We start from the raw sequence: 24389 nt of genomic DNA on the forward strand, positions 1-24389 counted from the left end.
TCTAAGTCATGACAGATATGAGAGACTTTACCATCAAAGTTCCTCACAAACTTGTCACAGTGTGCCACTGTGATAAAACCAACTCTTTCTCTCTGGGCCAGATTGAAACAGACCTTTCACCACCCAGAAAAGCTCCACTGGATGACACTCCGAACATGCAATGGAGATGGAAAAGAAATCTTTCTTTGCCAACCTCATTGTCACAGAATAGGCTCAATAGGGGCTCTAAGTTGTGTTTGATCAGATTCACAGAAATTTTCCTCCATGTGTATTCTAGCTACTGTTCCACTTTCTTTATTGCCCTCAGTTAAGATGTATACCAAGGCATTGCCTGCGTTCAGCAAAGGAGGAGAGGGTATATATTCATAATCACGTCAGCCTCCCGGAACATCTTCATGTTCCACATTGTGACCAGGGAAACGACAGGAGCACCAGTCATACCAGCAAGAAAATCTCCCCAAACATTCTAAAATGTTACAGAAACATCACCGCTTACCAAGCGACTGGCTGACTTGTTCAAATACAAACTCAATATCAAAACACTGGTTCAGTTCAGATGCCACACCAGACCACAGTTAAGGAAGCTTATGTATGCTTTGGTACAATGTCTCTTTGTAATCAGCCAGCAACCCAGAATCAGAAAACATGGTTTGAAAAGAATTTGCAAGCTACGGTTTGACGCAAATGTCTGCATGGACAAGCCATAGTTATAACAGATGGGAAAAATGAAAGCAGACATACATGCTCTAAAATAGCCATCCCCAACCTAGTCCCCTTCAGATGTTTTGGACTTCAAATCCTATCAGCCCCATGCGGCCTGGCCAATGGTCAGGAATTCTTAGAGTTGTAGTCAAAAACATCTGGAAAACACCAAGTTGGGGAAATCTGATCTGAAATCACAGGTTGCTGAGCAGATGGATTATGATAAGCCGTTCTAAACCTCTCTTTGCCTGTATATCTGGCAGCTAAATACATAGTTCTTTAGGTTTCTAGACTATGTTTAGTGCCATGGTTTGGTATAACCTTTGAGAAAAGGCAAATTATATGACCAAATAACCCAAATTCTACATCTACAAAAGCCATGTTCTATGATTTGATAATATAAATTAAATAAATTTTCATATTTTAGTCTACACTTGACCAAGGAACTATGCAGAGTGCTAGAAGTCCACCTGAGAAATTCTTTCTAATTCACTACAGGAAGACTCAAAGGCAGCAGGAAATAGCTCCTGAAGCTGGATGCAGCCAATACTAGTGCACTAATGCCAAGGATATGCCCATTTGTGGCTCACTGCATTAGCGGTAGTGTGTAGATGCCCACCTTGCAGGATGGAAAACTAAAGCAACTTCCATAACCATGTACTTTCCATCCCGGAGAACAAGCATTAACGGAACTACCTATTGAAGTCCTGGAATTATGGGCTTGTACAGTGGAGTTTCTTTCTTCCGCTAAGGCTAAGCTATGTTACCTGAAGGAGCAGACACTGTAGACCTGATTTCCAAGTTTCACGTTCAAGGATTATTGATTTATGTATAACAGTATTGTAACAATATTCACTTCCACTTATTTGGGGGCCTGTATCTAAAATGACAATCTACAATGGCTGCTCCTTCAGACATATAAATTTGCAGTTCAATTAGGGCTGTACACAGCAGTATAGAACGCCATATAAGTTGGATAAAAACCAGGAACTTCTTGTCCTAGATGGCATATATACTTGATCTGATATACTTGTTCTCCACATGCTTGTGATAAGAGCGTAATAGTTCACAATATTGATGGCTTGAGTAAAAGGAACTTAGGTATGTGTGAATGAATAAAAAAATACAACTTGGCACATTTTCCCACGAAGTAAACTTTACAGCTATTTGTTTATACAGTGTATTCCTTGTACGCTACTTAAAATAATGTGAAATAAGTTTAATCCAAGATAAGAAGACATTGTAAAATAAAGACTAGGCCCCTACAATGGGATTGTTTAGCTTGGGGGGGGGCGGGGGAAGGCTGGTAAGGAGAGACATGATAGAGGTGTACAAAATTATGCATGGTGTGGAGAAAGTGGGTAGGGAGACATCTCTCTCTCTCTCTCATATATAATACTAGAACCTGGAGTCATCCCATGAAGCTGATTGGTGGGAGATTCAAGACAGATAAAAGGAAGTACTTCTTCACACAGTACATAGCTGAACTGTGGGATTCACAACATGTAGTGATGGCCACCAATTTAAAAGGGGATTTGGACACATTCATGGAGGATAATGCTACCAATGGCTACTAGTCAGAGGCAGTATGCTTATGTACACCAGTTGCTGGGGAACCTAGGTGCTGGGAGGGTGCTGTTGAACTCCTGTCCTGCTTGTGAGTTTCCTGCGGGCAGCTGATTGGTCGCAGTGTGAACAGAATGCTGGACTAGATGGACCCTTGGTCTGATCCAGCAAAGCTCTCCTCATGTTCTCATGCAATCCACACAAATGGCTTCCACTTTGCCTCTTATAAGCGCCTGTGGCTATTATACTGTAAATGCAAAGGTAGACATTCACTGACACACAAATGGCACTTCTTTCATAATGAATTCAGTAACACCTACCTTTGGCCATGTATTCTGTTATTATATAAATAGGTTCTTCTTTGGTGACTACAGCATATAGTCTGACCAGCTTGTCATGCTGAAGCGTTTTCATGAGGTTGGCTTCTTCCAGGAATGCTTGCACAGACATAGTGCCCGGCTTCAGCGTTTTCACGGCTAATTTGGTATTGTTATTGTAGTAACCTAGAACGAAAGAGATTGTTGTAGGACTAAGATAAATTAAACTGGTAGTCAAAAGTCTGTTATGAGAGACCTTTAATAATATATGAAAAAATCTAGTTGTAAGTAGCCAGACATGTCAACGTTTGCTTAGGACGCCATACTGTAAGTACATATTGGCCTAATTTTTAATTTGCCCCCTGAAAGGACTTTATTGAAATCGTATTTCAAAACACATGCATACAAATACATTTTGAATGGCAAGAATGCAACTTTAGGCTGGATCCGGACTTAGTCATACTTTCACTAGACCCACTAAATAAACAGGTCTTAAGTTAGTCATATTGCATTTCATGTTGCTTTCGATTTTATCTTCTATTTTGTAACAAAAAAATTAAGTCTATTTATTGTTAGCCGCTCAGTGTATGTTATGGGGTGGCACACAAATGTCACAAATAAATAAGCTTAAAAAACAAACAAAAATTACACCCAGCAAACCAATATCTTGCGGCACATTGTTCTTTTCCACATGTGGAAGAACGCAAGAGAGAGGGGCAAGATTTCATAGTGCGACATACGGGAGATACCTTCCTACAGAACAGGCCACGCTTTTGTATCACAGCTGGTCTCTAAGCTAAAATGCCCAAAGTCCCTTTGCGATCACGCTATAGAAAAGTAAATAGAGATAGATCTTTAATCTCTTTTGTACATCAGAAGCTAAATGAAATGGTAGCTGTCCCTTTATGTAACTACACAGCAATGCTGTTTGAAAACTGTCTCCCTCAGAGTTTTTTGTTGCTGAGCGTTTTCCTGCAATATTTATTACATTTTTACTCTGCCTTTCCTCCAAGAACCTCAGGGTAGCATACATAATCTCCCCTCTTTTATCTTCACAACAGCCCTAAGAAGTAAGTTAGGAAAAGTGATAGCGATTGGCCCAAGTTACCCACTTAACTTCATGAATGACAAGGAATTAGTTGAACCTGGGTCTCCTTGGTAGTTCAACACCCTAATTGCAACACCACACTGGTGCTCAGTGTAACCAATAGATTTGATTGAGTTCCATAACACACATACACACACACACACACACACACACACACACACCTGAATTTAAAGGAATACATACAGAAATGGATGACCAAATCTTGATATCTTGGGGACTGTAGAAAGATAGCAGGATCAATATTGAGTTAATGGCATATATCACCCTAGAAGACATTCAGATCTACAAACTATATGTTGTAGATATTACAATATGGAAGTGAAATAGCCAGTATTGTGTAGTGGTTAGAGTGTTGGACTCGGGAGATCTGGGTTCTAGCCCCTACTCAGCCATAAAGTTACTGGGTGACATTGGGCCAGTCACTCACTCTCAGCCTAACCTACCTCACAGGGTTGTTGTGAGGATAAAAATTGGGAGGAGTGGGCCATCTAAACTGTCTTGGGTTCCTTGCAAGAGAAAAAAGGCAGGGTATAAATGTAGTAGTAGTAGTAGTAATAAATTAATAAACAATGATTTTGCTTATGAAGATATGGATAGTATTTGTACTTGGGTGACTGAACTTTATTTCAATTGATCAACTCAAATGGTATCCCCTCTGGCTGCATTTTTAGGCTGCAATACCCACTTACCTGGAAGTAAGCCCCATTGAACTCCTGTACCTGTCTAGTCTTGGGCATACATGTACAGGATTGCACTGTTATACTTCTCTTGCAAACAGTTCCCTCCCTGCCTAGAACTGAACCCAAACACACATCCCCTCACTATCCACTTCATGCATCTGATGAAACAGAGTAGGCTCTTGGCTATTAAAACTCATGCCACAATATATTTGTTAGGGTTTAAAGCTGCTGTATTTTATTTCAGTGGATTAACACAGCAACTTTTCTAGATTCTTTTTTTTTTTTAATGGAGTTTTCTCATTGCCATCAGCTGGTTTTGTTAGCCCTCACTTTCATTATCTTTCTTTCATTCCTCTGCCATCCTAAAATCATTCTGAAAAAAACAATCTAACTAAGTAAACTGAATCCTTAGGAGCTGATGAGACCACTGGTCTTACATGAGGGCAAAGGCAACTGGACCTCCACAGAATTATACTATTTGCTTCTAAGATGATTGCAATTTAAAGGTTTGCCACTATGCAAATCAACTTTTCATACGTTAGCAGGGAGAGGAAGCATGTAGTTTGGCTTCACAGTGCAGTAATTTTACCCATAACGTAACAATAACCCACAGAGGACCATGTTAAGCCAAATTTAGATGTCAAAGAGGCTCGCATAAACAAGAGGAAACATCTTGAACCAGAAACACCCCATCTACTTTTGTGCACACACATGCAGGAACAGAACTTCCTGAATTGGTTCTATCTTCTGCAGATGACAGCACTTCGTTAATCTCTGTTTATTAGCTCAGGATACAAAATATTTTCAAATGGGTTTATCACACAGCAAATGCCTCGATGATGTCACCAGTTGATGATGCTTGAGAAGCATAAATTTATCTCAAATTATTACATGAATGAAGATGCATTTTCTGTTAAACTAACAAAACTGCCATCACTGTGATGGGATGGGGAAAGGAAAGACCTACAGAGATGGGATCATTACACCAGACAAAGATGCATTCCACAGAGTACGGGCAGTGCAAATGACATCAAATGTCAGAAGCAGCAAGGCCACTTTGTGCCAGGGAACAGATCTTGCCCTGTCCAACCGTATCTACTACATACAGCATGCTTCAAATGAGGAATCATTCTAAGGATGCTACTGCTGCTACCCTTGCCCTCCTTAACCCAATGCTAGCTGTCACCATCACATCTGGGATGTGCTTAGGGAACCAGATACTCTTCTGCTTTCAGTTTCTGTCCTCTCAGCACTCCCATTACTGCAGTGCAGCAGTTTCTGGAGCTAGAGGAATACTTATACCTATGGTTTGTCAGTGCAGATCTACTTGCAAACTGTAGTTTGCACATGTTATTATTTGCAAGCCCTCCTCAAATTAGTTTCTGGGCAACTTGTGGTCCACTACAACTCACAGCATTTCTGACTATTGGCCATGCTGGCTGGGGCTGATGGGAGTCCAAAATGTCTGGAGGGCACCAGGTTGGGGAAGGTGGCTCTAGATGCTTTGGCCTACAACTCCCATCAGCCCTAGCCAGCTTTGCCAATGGTGAGGGATGATGGGAGCCATAGGCTAAGAAAATCTGGAGGGCTGCAAGTTACCCATCTCGGATTGAAGATTTAAATTCAGAGTACCAGTTTGGGGAATAAAGTGTGCCATGTGTACAAATGCACAAACAAATGCACAAACAAATGCTCAAACCTAGTTCATTTCCTGTGTTTCATCATGGAAAATGAAGGAACGGCACAGTTCGTGATCTAGCACGTCAATTCTATGAGTCAGAAATAATTGGCATGTTGCTAAAAGCACGTGAACAGCTCTCAACATAAAACAAAGATCTTACCCATCCAGACTTCTCCAAATTGACCTGCTCCAAGCTTTTTCACTAATTTTATTGAGTCCCGAGGGATCTCCCAGGCATCTTTATCCCATGGTTTCTGCGGTTTGGGACTGATGCATGCTTTCTCCAGCTTTCTGCATAATCCATCTGGTTGCTCTGTTTAAGCGACAAACAGCCTATATTCATATCTTAGGTAACAGCAAAGGACACAGCAATAAACAGCATACCTTCACATGCTTCCCTATGGTCCAGATTTAATCTATCTTCTTTTTAAAAAAAACTTACAAGAAATATTGAAAACCCCAAATCAAGAAAATTGCAAGATGATTCCAAAAGATTTATCTTTTTTTGTTAAGTAATGCAACTTATGTCATCGACTCTCTTGCACTGGCTATCTTCACCAGTCCCAACATGATTTTTATTTACTTATTTAAAACATTTGTATCCCACCTTATATCATTAAGATCTCAGGGCAGCGTACACATAAAATCCATGTAAACAGTATAAGACAATAAATTATTTAAACAGCTAAACACATATTAAACTATTACATAAGCTAATACCAATTAAAATCTAAAACAATAAAATAGTTTAAACAGTGTGCTACTTTAGGGGTGCAGCAGTAAGGACACAGGCTACTGGGACACAGCATCATCCAACCTTGTTATATGGCGACAGGTGTACTGGACCTATGGATACCTGTGTAACCCTTCACTACTCTCAGTTTCAATTGTTATTTGCTTTGCCTCCATTTGCTGTGAACAAGAGGACACTTTAACTACAGCAGTGTAAACCAGAGTTTGTGCTTCATACAAGGATTGTTGACAACTATCAACTGTAAAGAGATTTTAATCAGATCCATGTCCTATGAAAATCTATTTTGGTCATTAGGGCAGATAGAAAGAAACTTCTTAATTGTAGCGGTCATGATTTTCAACCTTAGAAAATGCACTTGTATGAGAACTAATTATGGCTATTTGCCACAAACACCATATATTAAAAGAAATGTCCTGCAGTATTTAAGATCAGGTTGATCCAAATTATGGCTTTCCCGAAACAGTGAAAACAGGTACACAGGGGAAAGAAAAAAAACCCTGCAAACATCTCTGTGCAAAATTAATGTATATTAACAAACTTGTACTCCCTTAAATGTCAATAGCCGTTTTTCCTTTCCCACAGCAAATATGTTCACAAGATTGCCACAATGTTGGCACAAATAATTACACTGTTGATAAGTTTTTCAGCTTATCACTATGTCCATACAGGTCTATAAATATTGCTTATCCTCAGTAAGCAAAGACTTCCCATTCACAGCTAATCTGGTACTCCTCTCACACTTAGCTTAGTTTCAGGTTAATGTAAGCCCTTTGATCAGAGCAGATTTACTTCAAATTCCCACCCTTGTGAGAGCTGCACTGAACTTTCATTAATGTGCACCCTGACACAATCAACACTGTAAGTTAGAACTTATTTAACTTAAGTGATCTGAAATGGAGGAATGCTTTTGTTTTTGATAACAGCTAGCATTTTGACAAATAGTCCAGTAAAACTATTGGCTTACTTTGGTAATGTTTGATCATGTCACTGATACAGGGAAAAGTGATTCTTGGAGAGATGTAATATCCTCCATTGTCTAGACTCCTAATTTTGTAGTGCTTGACCACATCACCATGTTGCGCATCGTGATCCCTTATGGACAGTGAGAAGCTACCTGTTGACAAAAGAGAAAAAAAGGATTAAGTTGTTTGTAATACAGATACAACTCATTACATCCAATCAGTGACCCAGTTTGCATGTAATGACAACTCATGGGTTATTTAAACCATGGGTTGTCGGGGCAGACTGGCAGCAAGCAAGCATTTTGCCTCCCGCATGCTTGCTTGCTTCTGCTTTCAATTAACAACCCAGGAACATCCCATTCCTGGGTTGTTTCATGATTTCCAAACCCAGGAAACCTAGGATATTTAGGGTTTAAACAAACCAGAGTAAACACATGGTTGTTGTTGGGATATCAATGTTGACAAAGTCACAATCACAACAGGGTGTTCCTGGGTTATTAACTGAAAGTGGAAGTGCTGAGTGCATGAGACATAGCATGCTCAGTCATTCCCACTAAATATCAGCAATTCCTGGGTTAAACAACCCAGGAATTGCCATGATATATGAACCAAGTCAGTATTTTTTATGTCTTCTGGCTAGCTTAATGCTAAAACAATTGTTCTAGAAAGCAAAGCCTACTGGAAGAAAGATGGCAAATTCTATCTGATGCAGGCTAATGATTTTTTTAAAATCAACAACATAAAAACAGAGACATTACTTGGAGAGAATGACGATTCAGAACAAAGCAAAACACTCGTCGCAGTATTTGTGGTCTTTCCATTTCTCTTCACTATTCAGTCAATGTGTAAGTCTATGTTTATTTTTTCCATCATACTACTGATCTCAATTGCACGATCTACAAAGCTTCACACAATCAGGTTCATCAAGCTAATGCTTGTGAGATATACAGGCTGAAACATACCCTGGCAATCCTCCTCTGGTAGTCAAAAAGAACTGTCCCAAAAAGATGTGAAAGGGCTGCTACATGGCACCCTACTTTTAACCACTTCCCCAAAATAGGTTCTTTTCCTCCATATGGCACCAACTCCAAACCACCATCATAAGGCAGAATTGGCACTCGGACATGCAACTCTCCTTACCCTACTTCCTACGGGAACAGATCATGGCTGAGAGGGTGGGGACACAAATGCACGCAAAGGAAACATCTTAGGGTAGGACTGGCTGGATTTCCTTTTCCCATTAGAGAGAGGACATGAGTGCAACTGTATGGGTAGGAGCCCATAGCTCAATAGCATATGCTTGATAGGCAGAAGGCTCCAAGTCTAATCCCTGGCATTTCTGCTTTACAAAGGTCTGTCTACCTTAGGCCATGGAGGGCTGCTACCAGCCCTTCCTTCTGCAAAGATCTGGTCTCTTAAATCTTCAAAGTGGCCTTGTTTAGTGCCCTTACATGCATAGACAGAACGTCAAAATCAAAGGCTTAACTTCACAATTGCTCCCACATCTAAAGCAGCTGCAAAAGGCATATGGGTTATATAACCAAAGATGTTATTATTACACTCCATGATAGTATAAAGCAGGAGTGGGGAACTGGATTAGTCCTGGGGACTGAACTGCCTCCCCCAGGACCAATTATAGGAAGATGCAAAGCTGCTTTATACCAAGTCAGACGATACTGGCCTCTAGCCCAGTATTATTAACAGTGAGACCTGGTTCAGACGAAACACCTATGTCCTGGGTTAAACAAGCCAGGAATTGGAATGGCCATGTGGGAGTGAGCGAGCACACTAACTCCTGCCCGTTCACCACTTCTGCTTTCAATCAACAAACTGATTGTTATTGTGACGTCCAAACCCAGGGACTCTGGTTTTTTAGGAGTTAAACAATCCAGAGTTAATCCAATAATTGCCCATGGTTTCTTGTTGGGTTAACACTAGGTTGTTTAACCTCTAAACAACCCAGAGTTCCAGGTTTGGACATCAGAATGATAATCAAATAATAGGAAGATTCTGGGTTGTTTTGGAAATTGGAAGTGGTGAGAAGGTGGGAGGCTCACTCCCACATGGCCACATGAATTCCTGGGTTGTTTAACCCAAGAATTGGCCATTACGTGCAAACTGGGTCACTGTGGCAGTGGCTCTACAGTTTCAGACATGAGCTTTTCCTGCTCTACCTGGAGATGCTGCGAATCAAACCTGGAACTTTCTGCATGCAAAGCATGTGCTCTACCACTGAGCGATGGCCTCTTCCTAATCCTGGGGCTAAATGTCAGGGGGTGTGCCTCTCCCTGCAAATCCCCTCTCCCTCCCCTGAAGCTCCTTCCTCACCTTCTCCAATCAGAGAAGGAGAGAGAGAGAAGCAAAGTGGACTTGGATGGCACTGTGGGGAGCTAGTTGAGTCTCAAGATGGCTCCCCCCCCCACTTCTCCAACTGTAGAAGGGAAGGGGGAGCAAAGCCAGCTCAGGATTCAGCTGGCTCCACTTTGCTCCTTGGTGTCCTCAAGGAGCCACCTGAGTGCACAGCCAGCTTCACTCCTCCCTCACTTTCCCCAATCAGGATTGATTTAGTTGCAAACCATATTGCTGCTATAGCATGTTTGCTTGGTCAGCAAACCTAAGAAGTTGTAAATGTGATTTAAGTCTATCCTATTTTTTGGTGACTTGAACTTAAAATTGACTTCCCTGCTGATTTAGAGTCTCCTTCTGGTACAGAGATTTCCAGGGATAAAAGACAAGATATGCAGACCAATCCTCACAATGTGACCGTTCCAGATGGCTTTATATTGCCATTTTGCAGATATTGATGCCACTGGCATATCTGGCAGCTTCCCACAAGTGTTCAAAGCTCCTTGCAGTTATTCAATCAGGCACCCCATTAATGTTTCAACGGGGTTTTGATGCAAATTCTTTTAGGACCCTTGAAGATCCCAAATTTGAGGTAAAGTATTTTGAGCCAATCCTTCCAGTAAAAAAAATGATCTAGATGGGAAAACCAAGTTATAATTCTAATGTATTTTAAACCTAAAGCTGCATTAAAAGACTTAGCAAGGAGGAGATGTAATCCGTATACAACTTTAAAAAATTGGGGTTTCATTTTTACCTTTCATCCTATAAATATGAGAAATCAGCAATATTAGGGCTAGATGATCCATTATATCGTATTGATACAACAAGAACAAATCTTGGCGCTCTATTACTTTTTATACAGAGTGGCCCAAAAGCCGGTGTACAGTTGTTTAGAATGTTGATGGGAGGGGGAGAGAATGTGTGAGTAGACGATGTGTGGGTGGAGTCAGAATGACAGTTGGGAAGCGTGAGTGACAGGGAGTGACAGTTAAATCAGTTAAGTGTAGAGAGTGAGGGGAGTGAAACCCTTAAGTAGCTATATACTTAAGTAGGTATATACCTACTTAAAGGCCTCACTCCCCTCACTCTCTACACTTAGCTGATTTAACTGTCACTCACTCTTCCCAACTGTCATTCTGATTCCACCCACACATCTTCTACTCACACATTCTCTCCCCCTCCCATCAACATTCTAAACAACTGTACACCTGCTTTTGGGCCACTCTGTATTACTCTAAATCCCCCCATTTAACTCTTTCCATCTGTGTTACTATAGAATACTTTCACCATTTCCAAAAATATTTTATAAATATTTATATGCAAGAGTTTCTTCCACAGCTGCTCCCTGCCTACCATGACAAATGCTTCCTTAAAGGCTACATGAACTTCCTGTCCATTTTTTGCAAACATTTAAGAATTCTATGGTTTAAGGTGAATACCTGGTTTACAATGCTCTTTCCTCTTTGAAAGTCCGCATGTTCCTCTACAATGATTTGGTGCTTGGTAGCCCAAAATTCCAGTCTACCAGGCAAGAAGTGGATATACAATTTCCTACATATTGTAAGTAAATTCAGTCATATATAAACAGAACATACTGCGACATCTGCAGCTAGAAAAGTTTAGGCCTAACATGGCAGAAGGTTGAGTTTACTTTTAACTCCAATGTAATTGAGGAACCCTACCTTTTAATGTTTCACTCTCTCTGATAAGGAACGTTCCAGGAGCATTTCCTGGGGCTAGAAGTTGCCTTTCTGCATCTTTCCTGGTTATGTCTTTAAAGAACCATCTGAAAAGTATTGCGAAGAAAAGTTAAACCTTTTTTCTTCTTCCCCAATTGGTGAAAATCAAATACTTAAAATGACGAAGAAACTTACTCTTCTGTTTCTAAAGTGTTGACTTTTGCAACATAGTTGCTTGGGATAAAGCCTTCATTCTTGGTCGAAAGGGACTTCGCCCTCCACCATTCTCCATGTCTAAGAAAAAGAAAAGAACAACATCATCTAAGTAAAGAGGACTGACACTGGCCATCTTCAGCAGCAACCCAAAAGGCTTAGGCTTCTATTCAGGGAACAATATGATATCTTCTGGCAATTGTTTGAGGACTTGCCATATCCAAATCTGTTACTGCAGATAGCCCAGTTTCTTTGCATGCTGCTGGCCATCACATCAACCTTTCTGTATTTCCAAGCAAAATGACTAGACTTATGTTAGCCATACTAATCCCAAAAGGCAAGAGTTTGGCGTTTTTATTAAGGCAGTCATTTAGGGGCTGAGGATAAGACAGGAACAGTGAATGCCAGCTGACTACAAATCCCATAAGCCCCAGCTAGCATGGCCAATGGTCAGGGATTATGGAGTTGTAGTTCAAAACACCTGGAGGCTGCCAACCCCTGGGATAAGCCACAAACCTTTAAATGGAAAGATGTGTGTAGTGTGACTGTGTTAGCACAATGTTATCTTCTAATAATATTTTTAAATGGGACAGAAATAGGAACATAGGAAGTTGCCTCATTCCAGGTCAGACTATTTGTTATAGCCCAGCATTATCTACTGTGGTTGGCAATGGCTCTCTTGGACTTCAGACAGAGGGCTTTCTCATCACCTGCCTCCTAGTCCTTTTAACTGGAGATGCCAGAGACTGTACCTGGAAGCATGAAAATTATGTGCTCCACTACAGAGCTATGGCCCCTCCCCATATACCTAAATTTCAAGAGCAATAATTTAGAAGCTCAACAAGCCAAAATTCAGTAGAAATGGGTACATCCACTCAGATCAACAGCTGAATTTCAAAAATAGTTCTGCAAAGTTTGAGTCACTTTCATATTCAAGGAGGAGTTCTCCCTGCATGTGGTACAAGAGCCAACAATTAATCTTATGACAAGTCGGTGTGTACTCTGCAATTCTATGCAAGTACAGCAAAAACATGGAATGTGATATTAGACATGAAACTCAGATTTCAAAGGATTTCAATATTCTTTCTTTCTTTTTTTTTTAAGTATCTGCCCCCTATGGACTTGACGATAGGCTTGAAAACATGTGAGCCATGCCAGATGAAAATATTAGAAACCAGAGGGAAGGCTGAATAACATTTCCAATGGTCACAGGAAAGATGTGGGCAACCTCCCCTGTAATGACCAATTACGTGAAGTAACTCAGCTAGGAAAAATAGCCTAGTTTATTTGTTTTATCCTGTCCTTTGGCACAAATGTTCTCAAAGTAGCTAATACATCCAAAGAGCAGGCTGAGAGATGGCGGTCACACACTGAGCTTCATGGCCAAGTATGGATTTGAACCTGGATGTTCCTGGTCCTACTCCAGCAGTCTAACCATAACACTACACTTGCTCTCCTAATAAAAATACAGAACTCTATCCTTTTGAGATTAGTATGGCCAACATAATCCTAATTACCAGGTTGCAGAATACACATAGTGACTGTCTAGGAACAACCCCCCACCCCAAAAACTCCTTCTATACTTACTCCTCCAGAATTTTCATTTTTTCTCCTTTTTTGAAGGACAAATCATCTTCATGAATACCATCATAAGAATACAAGGCTACTACAACATCCTGATGTTCCTTTTCCTCTTCTAATTCAAGAGAGAGAAATTCAAGAGAGAGATTCTTACTCATTTATCAAATTCAACAAACGGCAATTTGTATTAGTAACCACTGGCCCTTAGAAACATACCTTCCTTAATGAACCTCTGACCTGGTAAAAGGACATCATCATTTGGCTAGAACAAAAAGAAAAGCTAATAAAACCATTTTATACCACCATCAAATGCACAGACTCACATGTGTAAAATTAGAACATCTGTTAAACATAGCAACTAGAGATTTATTTATTTTTAATGCTAATGTTGTCTGGAAAACATTGCTAACAACAATGTTAATGCTATTTTGTCTGTGTACAAACAGATCTTAAATTTACGCTGTCCAAGCTGTATTCCAGAGATATTTGTGTTGTTGTTATTTTCCTCCTATGCCTCTCCTCCTAATGGATTCAGCTAAAAAAGGGCAAACAACAATGGCTTGATATGTATGCTTTTGCAATATAAATTGAGAAGACGAAAAGCCATTCATATAGATGGTTGTAGATGAATTATTATAGATCAATGAAAGCCAATTCTTAAATTGCCCTCTAAAGTTAAATTCATTGAGAGTCTTATATAAAAATCTCAATTTTGTTTGAACAAATAATAGCTGTTTGCAATAATGCCAACTGTGATATTTCTATACAGTCTGGACATGGCTTAATATTTGTTGACATCTTCCTCTTTAATAAAGCCAGTCTCTTCTTGATCAATGTGTTCAGTTATAAAGTGTTTCAAAATCTTTCTGCAATAACTGTAGTCCAAATTTTGAAGTCTTGGTTAAGTAGCAATATCCTTACCCAGATCCTTACCCAGTTTAGCTATAACCACTATCCTGGTTTCATGAATTTGGTAGACTTTGAGTAGACTGATTAAGGGAGCAATCCTATGGTTCCTGGACAGCATCCAAGGAGCCATAGGAGGGGGGAATTGGAGAGGGGAATCGGAGATCCAACCTTGCCAGCTGCTCTCCAAGGTCAGGAATTCAGGAGAAGGGGTTGTTTTGGTGTGCAGGGAGTGGAAGAGACTGGAGAGACCAGGATAGAATTATCCTGAGGCCTCTCCAGGTTCCTCCCCACCCACACTCCGAAGTGCCCCAGCTAGACAGGCAAAAAACCCCATCTAGTGAAAGATGCAGGGCAGGAGGACAGGGAGGCAAAGATCACCTCTGCCACTTCTCCCACCCTGCATTGGATGATTGTACAATCATTGAGGGTGCAACCCATAGGATTCCACCCTAATTGAAGTTAATTGTTTAACAAGATGATTTACTGATTTTTAATAAAATTCTGGAGTGAATCCATCTGGACCAGATGATTTGTTGTTTTAAAATTTCTTAATGTTTAACATTCCTTCCTATTCTGAGACAGGTGCTTCTAAAATATTCGATCCCAATTGAATAAACTTTGTACATAAACAATGTACAACCAGAAAAAAAAATTATTGCAGATATACTCAAATTTTGGAAGGTGTAGAGATATTTGTAAAGTTGTTGGAATTGTTGTGATATTTCCTGTACTGTTTTTGCCACTATACTTCTGTACTTTATTGGAGTGACTAATTTCCTTTTCTGCTGTCCTTGTAAAATCTTAGTACTGTATCCAATTTGACACTAGCACCAACGTAAATGATGTTGCGCTAGTGTAAGAGATCTGTAGTACAACGGCATTAGTGTTTTCTGGTGCAATGAGTTTTCTGGGTCATTCCGCAAATGACACAGAATATATAGAATGATGCTTAGGACTACTTGAACTGTGTGTGTGTTTGTGTGTGTATTTAAATTTGGTGGGGCTTTTTTTAGCTGCTTGTCTCTTTTAAATGCACATGAGAGCCAATTAAGAAAGGACTGAGGCCTCTGTTCCTGTATATTTAAAGAAGGAAGTATATAATACACACAAATATGATACTGGCCAAGTAAAATTTTTTAAAAATTAAATTTCATTTGAAGCATCCATTACTTATCTGCCCACATGGTGGTAACTACACGCAACATTGCATTCGCTATTTATATCACAACACTATAAAAAAGCCTGATACATTCTTAAAATAGCGATGCTTTGAAAGTATAAGATACATCATAACAAGTTTTAAAAAACGTTTTGCCGCTTTCTTTTAAATCACCATATACCACAAGCAAAATTCTAATAAAATTCTCTCCATGTTTGTTGTGGGGTTTTTAAGCATGAAGTGATGCTTGTAAAAGAATGAACTACCATAGCTGTTAAGCCAAAATTCAATGACTGATAATGGCAAGCAGTGCATTCAGTGTGCTCACTGAACTAGCAGTAAGAACTCAAAATGCCCAAGAGGTTCTGGATTTCAGACATACCCTTTGTGGGCTGATGAACCCAGAGCTGCAAAGTAAAATTGCAGACCAGAAAAAGTACACATTCAGTTCTGCAAAAATAGACATTTAAACTATGCCAGTCATGCTGTGATCTCCCTGTTGGAATTCTTCCCTGAAACTATCTACTTACTGGCCTTTGCTGTTTATTGGACGTTGGATCCCTCACATAAATAGTTCGTTCAGTTTTACGTACTGGTTGGATCTTCAAATCTAGCCCATCTCCATGCAGACTGTCTTTCCGTTTGGATTCTATACATCCCATATTTCCCTGTTGAAACAAAAAACGATTAAGCAAAACACTGCATTGTGTATCCATGTTGTCTAGTTTATATAGCAAATTTTTGCTGAGCCCTTTCAACATGTACCTCTTCCATCCGAAGTATGGTATGATGATCATCTACAAGGGAGAGAGACTTCCTCAGCAGTGGTGCACCAGTAATTGTACACCTTCCCAAAAGTAGTTCGCCTGGTGCCAACACCTTTATCTTTTAAGAGCCAGGAAAAACACATTTATTTGCACAGGCATTCTCACAGATTTCAACAGATCCCATTTGAGCAAACCTTAGGGTGCTTTCAGGCAAGGCTTTTATGGCACCATCATCCTTCACCATTCACAGATCTCACGGGAGCCCAGATGATGAGGTCTTCCAGTCATAGCCCTCCCATATTCCCCACCACTTCTTCTGTCTTGTTTCTTACAACACAAAAACCATTAAGGGGGAAAAAAAAAAAAGAGAGAATAGCTGCAATAGAGGCCTTCTGACTGTTAGCACTTTGAGCCCTCCTTCTGGAAGCACCCTAGTCGAAAGTTTTATATGCCACTTTTATCTTTGTCTTTTATTGTATTGATTTATGCTATATAGTATTGATTTTGTGCTGTACAACACTCTAAAATCTGATACAATGAAGGGCAGTACATAAATATTTAAATAAATACCACCACCCCAAGCTAGCATGGGTAGTATAACTTTAAGAAACCGAATGTTCATGTCTTGCCAACAATCTATTTCATATAACCAACTAGACCATTTGTAACTAACTAAATTTGAGTTAGATACAGCCATTGCTGTAGAATGAGTCACCTTAGATGTAAACTGTATTCCTTCACAAGTTTTTTTTTAAATTGAGAATAAAGGGATACTTTAATGGAACTTTTAAAATTGATATTTTAATAAAAGGATATTTTAATAAAGGAATAATTTTAGAAGAAGTCATTCTGCTATAACGTGTGTGTGTGTGTGTGTTTAATTTCAGGATTAGATGTTGACTAGAGATGTGAAGGCCTGGGGAAAAACTGAAAACAAACTGGGGGGAAATCAGATTTTTTTTAAAAAAGAAGTTTTTCCCCATTTTTCCCCCAGGGATTTTTGGAAAATTGGGGGATGGACAGACTGTTTGTCCCTGAATTTTTCTGGGTTGTTTTCCAGTTTGTTTTCCAAGATTTCCCATCTCTAATACTGACCCATGCCGGACAGTTTAGACATAGACTGTGTTTGCACATCACAGTAAGCCATGGTGGTTTATTTTTCTGAACAAGCCATGGTGGTTTATCTATCGTCTGCCTGTGTTTTTCCTATACCACAATGGCTTATTTCCCTCAGATAAGCCACTCTGATAAACCACTGTCTACAGCGAGGTTTATTTAAGCCACCGTGGATTATCATGTCAGATAATTTTCAGAATAAACTACTGTGAGTAGCTTATGAAGCCACCATGGCTTAAAGTGATGTGCGAACCCGGCCATGATACAAAGTGTATCTATTAATGGCCTTTTATCTCTATCACAATAACCATTTCCAATTTCCTCTAATGTGCTGGTTTAATTACGGATGATGAAAACGTACTTCTAAGTACTGGCTGAGAGTTCTTCCAAGCTGTTGCATAGCAAAGTCTATTCACAGTCTCAAATAAGAACTTGCTAGTACTAGGGCTGTGTTGTCCCCGCTACTTAGAACCTATTAGTGGCAAAACAAAGTATACTAGAGAAATAGCATTCCATGCTGAACTGGAATGAAGCAACTTGACAGAAGATGTAAAGTGACAGTTGTTGTTTTTTTAAAACTAAGACTGATGATCCTTCTACTGTTCCTGACTGGACTCAAATTACTGCAGCCCATCTACACTTGGATTTTACTCCAGGGCGGGTGCGAGTCGAAGTCCCTCGTGATAGATGACACATTTGCGACTTCGCAGTTATCTGTGGTTTTCACCTGGAAAATGCGAAGTTCCAAGGAGTCGTTTTGCTGCGATGTTTTTCGTTTGCTACAGGTTTCCCCATGCTTGTGAGCCGTCTGTCCCTTCCCCAAACTGACTTCGCATTTATCAGTGGGCATGTTGTAGGCGTGTGTAGTGCCTGCGTCATTGTGTGATGCCACTTCACTCCCCTTCCTTCCTTCGCAGCTGCGCAGTTACAGAGGCATAGAAGGGCGTTTTCATCTATCTAATCACACTTTTGCACATATTTGCAGCTTTGTATCTTCGCAACGGTTGCTTTTGGACTCAGTATCCAAGGGCTGGCGGGGGTCTTGCGGGAGAAACATCGCTCCAGGCACCAGTTCAGAGCGATGGCTGGGCATGTAGCGCTCACGCTTGTGAGTATGAACCATCGCGAGAGTCTCAGACTGGGGAACTGACAAACTGACAGTGTGGAGAAGAAGGAGCACGAAACACCCACTTTTTACCTAAAAAGGGATGGAAAGACACAGCAGAACCCCTCAAATACAAAACAGCCACTGAAGTGTTGCACCTCCACACTCACAAGACTGCACAGCAGTGCATGTAAGTATAATGGCAAAAAAGGGCACGGCGAGTCTGTTAGGGAAGCGCGCGGTACATCCGGAGTGTATCGCAGGGGACGCTGATTCGAAGCCGTAGTGCTGCGCAGTTGCAATGGGGTGGGGGGTCAAAGTGGTGCCATATAGATGGGGCCCTAGACTTTTTGATGAGTATAGGGTTCTGCCACAAAATTAACTTGGATTCCCTATGATAATTTCAAACAACTGATATTGTTCCTGGTTCAATTCCAGTGTTGAAGAATGTTTAAAGTCCTCCTTATGCTTTTCATGATGTAAATTCTCCTGTTCCAACTGCTGTGACTCCTGATCAGGCCCTTCAGTATGAGTATTGTAATTTTGTGAATACTCTTCAGCCTTGGAAATATTATCGGAAGATGCAGAGGAATATTCCTACCTCTGACATGAGAAATGTTTCTAGTTCTAGTTATCAGCCAATGTACAATACCAAGCCCAATTCATATGTCATTTTTGTTTTCTACTGCCTGATAATCCGGATATTCATATTACTTCTGGTTTCTGGCTAAGGATGCTGGAGAAATCCACTGCGGACTCTAATGAGGTCAAACTCCCACAATCTGACCTCTGGAGTCCGCAGCAGACCAGACACCCTTACCTATGTGTCTTTGGATTTCATGCCGGGCGGCTCTCTGTCTTTCTAAAAGGCACGATCATGGGAAAATTACAGTCCTAATTGGCGTATTTTATGCCACAGTGCTGCTGCAAGTGGCGTAAAATATGCCAATTACGGCTCTAATCTTCCCATGATAGGCAGCTGCCATTAGCCTCTTGTGCCATTTAGAAAGGTGGAGAGCCGCCCCGCGAACTCCAGTGGATATGCTAGGGTTCCAGGGAAATCCATGGGGCCCCAAGCGGCCTGGATTTCTCTGCAGTGACCCCCCTGCCATCGGACCAGATGTCAAGGGTTTCGCTCATCCATATTTCTGGTCTCTTGCTTTCTCTTTGTATGTGGGGTATTTCTCGACTGCTCTCAGATATTTGTAATTTGGTGTTAATTCTTCAATTATGTCACCAATTTTGTCTTTAAAAAAGCACAATTTATTGCTTGGTTGAGTTCATTTCTTTGTCTCTGATGTTTTGGTTCTCCAACTTCTACATAGTTACTATCTTTCTTACAGTAATCATGGCTTGTTTTTGAGTTCCATGTCTTTTTTCGATAGGTGGTCTGTTGTTGATCTTTTTTACTCCATTGAATGATTTTGGATTTTTGGATTTGATATATGTGAGGCGTTCCATTATTTCCAGTCTCTCTCCCTATTATATAGTCCCAATCAAGTTTACATAGTCTATTAACTTCTTCATCTGCATAGTAGGTGAGTGTAAATACCCAACTTCTGTGTATCTCCATTTATCAGGTATGAAATTATTTTAATATGCCTGCCACAGGCATAGTATTAAATACTACTGTGCTAAAAATTTTGATTCTTCCTTTTTCAGGATTTTGTGTGCTTAGGGGAATGAAAACTGATGAAAGAGGCTGGGGAGGTGAGAATTTCTAATAACTCTCTCCTTGGGGAAGAGCACAGGATTTCCGCTTACCTTTTTAAGTATAGGTGGTGGCTAAAGATCTCCTTTCTATTTTTATTTTTTACTTTAAAAATGCCCCTCCCCTACACTTGCAGCTGCCCAGGACTCTTTATATAGAGGCTTCTCCAGCCCTGCAGCTCTTTCTGAACTCCCAGGAGACCACATGACCCCGCCCTGTCCTATAGGCATTCAGGAAGAACTCCTGGGTCTGGCAAAGAAAGAGCAACGGGGCTTTTAGAGCTTTAGAAAAATTCTGTTCTTCCTTGCAGCAACACAAAGCAAGCAAGATAAGTGTTTTTCTAACACTCCAAAAGTCCCATTTGTTCTTGTTTGCAACAGCCGAGGACTCTTTGCAAAGAAGCTTCTGCAGCCTGGAAGTTCTTCCTCATTGCGTATAGGAGAGGACGAAGTCATGTGATCTCATGGGAGTTCAAGATGTGCCGCTGGACTGGAGAAGCCTGTCTGAAACGAGTCTCCTGCTGAGGGCATTTTTCAAGTAAAAAACCACACTCTTAAAAATAGGAAAAAGATCCTTCAGCCACCTCCCAAACTTAAAAAGCTATGTGGAACCCGTGTCCCTCTCCCTAAGAAGAAAATTATTTGAAATTCTCCTCCTCGGTGAGAAAGGGGCAGAAAAAACAATGCCTCTTTCGCAGGGAGAGAGAAAAAAAAATCCCAGAAATAAGGGGGAGGATTTGGCACATCACTAATATTAACCCCCAAGCGAGCATGATGGGTGGCAATTGATTACCTAAGGCAGAGGTGGGGGTCTGAGCCCCAATGTACTAAACAACAGTGCCAACAGAAACCTATGTCACAGCATTTCCGGTTGCTGCTAAGAAAATGTGTTAGCTTAAAAAAAAATAAATAAATAGAATTGGGAGGAGCACAGCACCTCGGCAGGCACCAAGCAAAGTGTTTAGGGATGCATTGGTGCCCGTAGGCACCTTGTTGCCTAACCCTGTCTAATGGTATATTTATTACTACGAACCTGAACAGCAGTATCTTATAGCAGCCTCCCCAGCCTGGTGCCGTCTGGATGTGCCAGACCACAACTCCCATTATCCTCAGCCAGTTGCCCAAGCTGGCTGGGGATGATGGTGGTTGTAGTCCAGCACATCCAGAGGGCGCCAGATTGGGGAAGGCTGTCTTATACTGGTAAATAATATGCCCAGAATGGATGCACTTGTCAAGCTGCCCCAACCCTGAAATCCATGGGGAATCCTTTGCACATGTATGATATCCAATCATACCTCATAGCTCCTACGCATAAGCAGAGCCTGAATCATGCTAAATATGTTTAGTATCACAGCACATGCTCAACAAAATAATATCGCCCAAGTTAAAAGGGCATTAAGTCTGTATAAACTGTATTCTCATCAGCCCCGCTGAGAGACTGCTGCTCCTCAACTGTCACCATCAGCAGCCATGCCATCAGACTGAAACAGATGGCGACGAGAGGGGAAGCGGGGCCGTTCCACCAACCCTGAGGAAAGTCCACTTGCTTTTTCCATCTTCCCTCCCCATCGCTTTTTCCTTTTGTGTCATGCCTTTTTAAACTGCAGGCCTGCAGGCAGGGACTGCCTTGTTTTTACGTGAGCCCTCCAGGAGCTGATTGTATGTGAGCTTCTCCAAGAGCCTTTTTGGCTGAGGAGCGGGATAAAAATGTGTTAAATAAACAAATAAAATATAAATAGGCCCCCCTTACTATCAGGGCAAGCACCCTACAGCCAGTATATGTTCCCCAAGGCTTTACATCACAGGCCATTACTCTCTTGTCAAAATCCCAAGAATCCCAGATTTCACTGGTGCGTGCATGGCTAAGTGTAAAAGTTACCACTTCCTCATTTTCACTGTTTCAGAGATAAGAAACATGTTCATTCCTACTCTATTTTAACCTCTCTGAGGGCAGCACCCCTTAATACAATTTAATGGAGAGCCAAGGATGGAAAAACATTCAATTTATAAATAAGCATATTATGACTGCTAGAGTTGCACAAAGATTAGCATAGTGCCAGCTGAAGTGTGCACTAATGGGAACGGTCCATCAAAGCAGACAGATAAGAAAAAAAGGTGTTAGTTGCTGTTCATTTCTAAACAATCCTTGAACTGAACAACTGAATGGGGAACTGGGAATTTTTTTAACCGGTAAAACAAGAGACTAGAGGGACGTTCATGAGAACCTAGCCGAGGAAATCAATTTCCTGTCTTGTTAGCTATTATTCCTTTCCAGAAGGACAACTTTTCTTTCTTTCTTTTTTGGTGGGGGTGGTGTTCAGCCATTTGCCTATAGCTAAACACTTCCCCATTTCAAGATTTAGCATTACTTGTGTAATTTCCCCTTATCTGGCAACTCCCTACCCTAAAGGCATAGTTAGCCAGTCCTAATTATCCTGTTGCAATAGCAATAGCAAAGATTGCAACAAATGGACAATATACTTGCATGTACAGCTCACTTGACCACATACCCATTATCAATTCACGTAGGTTTGTCTAGTTGGTCTCTGAGTTGTGTGTTCCCTGGGGATGGTTCTTAATCTCCTGAGAAACATTAACAGGCCAGGAATTTTTCTTTGTCAGGGCTGGGGGATAAGTCCTCATCCTGTTCCTTTTTTCCCACCTTAGTTCAGCAAAAGAGGGAGGCTGAAGCAGTCTAGGTTTCTATCCTAGCAGAAGAGGGGAAACTGATCTGAAGAAACCAATTTAATACAGATGCTCCTATGGAATGACCCCAAAGTTTGGGGAATGCTTTGAGCAGGAAAGGCCAAAAACTGACACCTTATTGAAGGCCTCAGGACTCCAAGTTTTGGAAAGTGATGAAAGAACTCAATCTTTTACTGGTGATTATGTTGGGAAGTTACTTTGTACTTCCTGCAGCACAGGAGTCGTTTGCAATTTTTCATCTTACAATCTACTCCTCCTTATTTCTTTCCTTTTAAAAAATATAGTTTCATTTGCCTTCACAAGGTGAGGCTTGTAAGTGCTGCACGGTTGAAAGACAAGGAACTGTGATGAGCTAAATCAATTATGGGAAGTTACACTCTCTGCAGAAGTGATGTTCCTTTTCTAATTTCCGCTAAAGTTTTTTGAGCCACCGTGGCTCTCCAGGGAGGAAAGGACAGGCTGGACAAGGCATGGGAGGAGCTTACTTGTGGTGAATGGCTGGAGTCGGAATCCAGACGAGGGCAATGTGGAAGCTCATGTAGATTTATCTCGCCCAAGGAATGTGCGATGATAGCAGTTATCCATTTAATGGCAAAACCTCTGCTTAAAGGAGAGCGAGGTTTTTATGGGTTAAAAGTGATTACTGAGAAAGGACAGGATCTCCATATAACCCATGCCAGCCCAAGACATTAAAACAGAATCCAAATGGTACCCTTCTCCCTGCTAGGACCAGTACTCTCTAAAAGGTCTTGCTGCAGCATTCAGACAGTAGTTACTAGTTTCATCTATCACACCACACCAGTTACTTCACCCTCTTGAATCACAAGGCCGGATCCATAAAGCACTCCTCTTAGCAGTGGATATTCATCATCATCATGATGCTTGATAACACTGCTATATTTTATCTTACATAAAATGATTGCTCTTTTGGGAGTGATTCAAATTCTTTGTTTAGTGCAAAAGGGATTATAACAACACTTTTTAGCACAGGTGAGCAACTTGTGGCCCACCTGATGTTTTAGCCTTCAACTCCCATAGGCCCTCACCACTGGCTATGCTGGCTAGGGCCAATAGGAAGTGTAGGCCAAAACATCTGGAGGACAAGCTGCCCGCTGCTGCTTTAGCATACAAAGTGTTTTAACAGTTCAACTTCATTTATTCTCAAAACAATCATGCAAGAAAGCAAAACACTGATGTGCCCAAAGCCACCTAGCAATCTTCATTGATGTACGGCAGGGATGGCCAGAAAGTAGATCTCCAGATGTTTTGGACTTCAACTCCCAGCATTCCTAACCATTGGCCATGTTGGCAGGAACTTCTGGAAGCTG

General features: G+C 40.9%; 1 protein-coding gene across 8 annotated transcripts in view; it reads right to left on the reverse strand.

Moving 5' to 3' along the window:
- The window catches only part of LYN (LYN proto-oncogene, Src family tyrosine kinase), a 65463-nt gene that overhangs the window by 22712 nt on the left and 18362 nt on the right, over window positions 1-24389 (reverse strand). For 2 of the 8 annotated variants that reach the window (XM_084849494.1, XM_084849497.1), the window contains exons 2-11: window positions 23547-23661; window positions 16423-16542; window positions 16188-16325; window positions 13806-13851; window positions 13596-13704; window positions 11991-12089; window positions 11799-11902; window positions 7773-7922; window positions 6215-6367; window positions 2585-2771 (exon numbers count right to left, since the gene is read on the reverse strand). In XM_084849494.1, coding sequence (XP_084705620.1) covers window positions 2585-2771; window positions 6215-6367; window positions 7773-7922; window positions 11799-11902; window positions 11991-12089; window positions 13596-13704; window positions 13806-13851; window positions 16188-16325; window positions 16423-16542; window positions 23547-23661 — 1221 coding nt within the window. The remainder of the gene's footprint in view (window positions 1-2584; window positions 2772-6214; window positions 6368-7772; window positions 7923-11798; window positions 11903-11990; window positions 12090-13595; window positions 13705-13805; window positions 13852-16187; window positions 16326-16422; window positions 16543-23546; window positions 23662-24389) is intronic. The other 6 variants (XM_084849498.1, XM_084849499.1, XM_084849495.1 and 3 more) reach the window with 5 other exon arrangements.

This window comes from Heloderma suspectum, chromosome 4, assembly GCF_057233095.1.
Source record: "Heloderma suspectum isolate Gila_16-S chromosome 4, 16-S_ref, whole genome shotgun sequence".
Lineage (NCBI taxonomy): Eukaryota > Metazoa > Chordata > Lepidosauria > Squamata > Helodermatidae > Heloderma > Heloderma suspectum.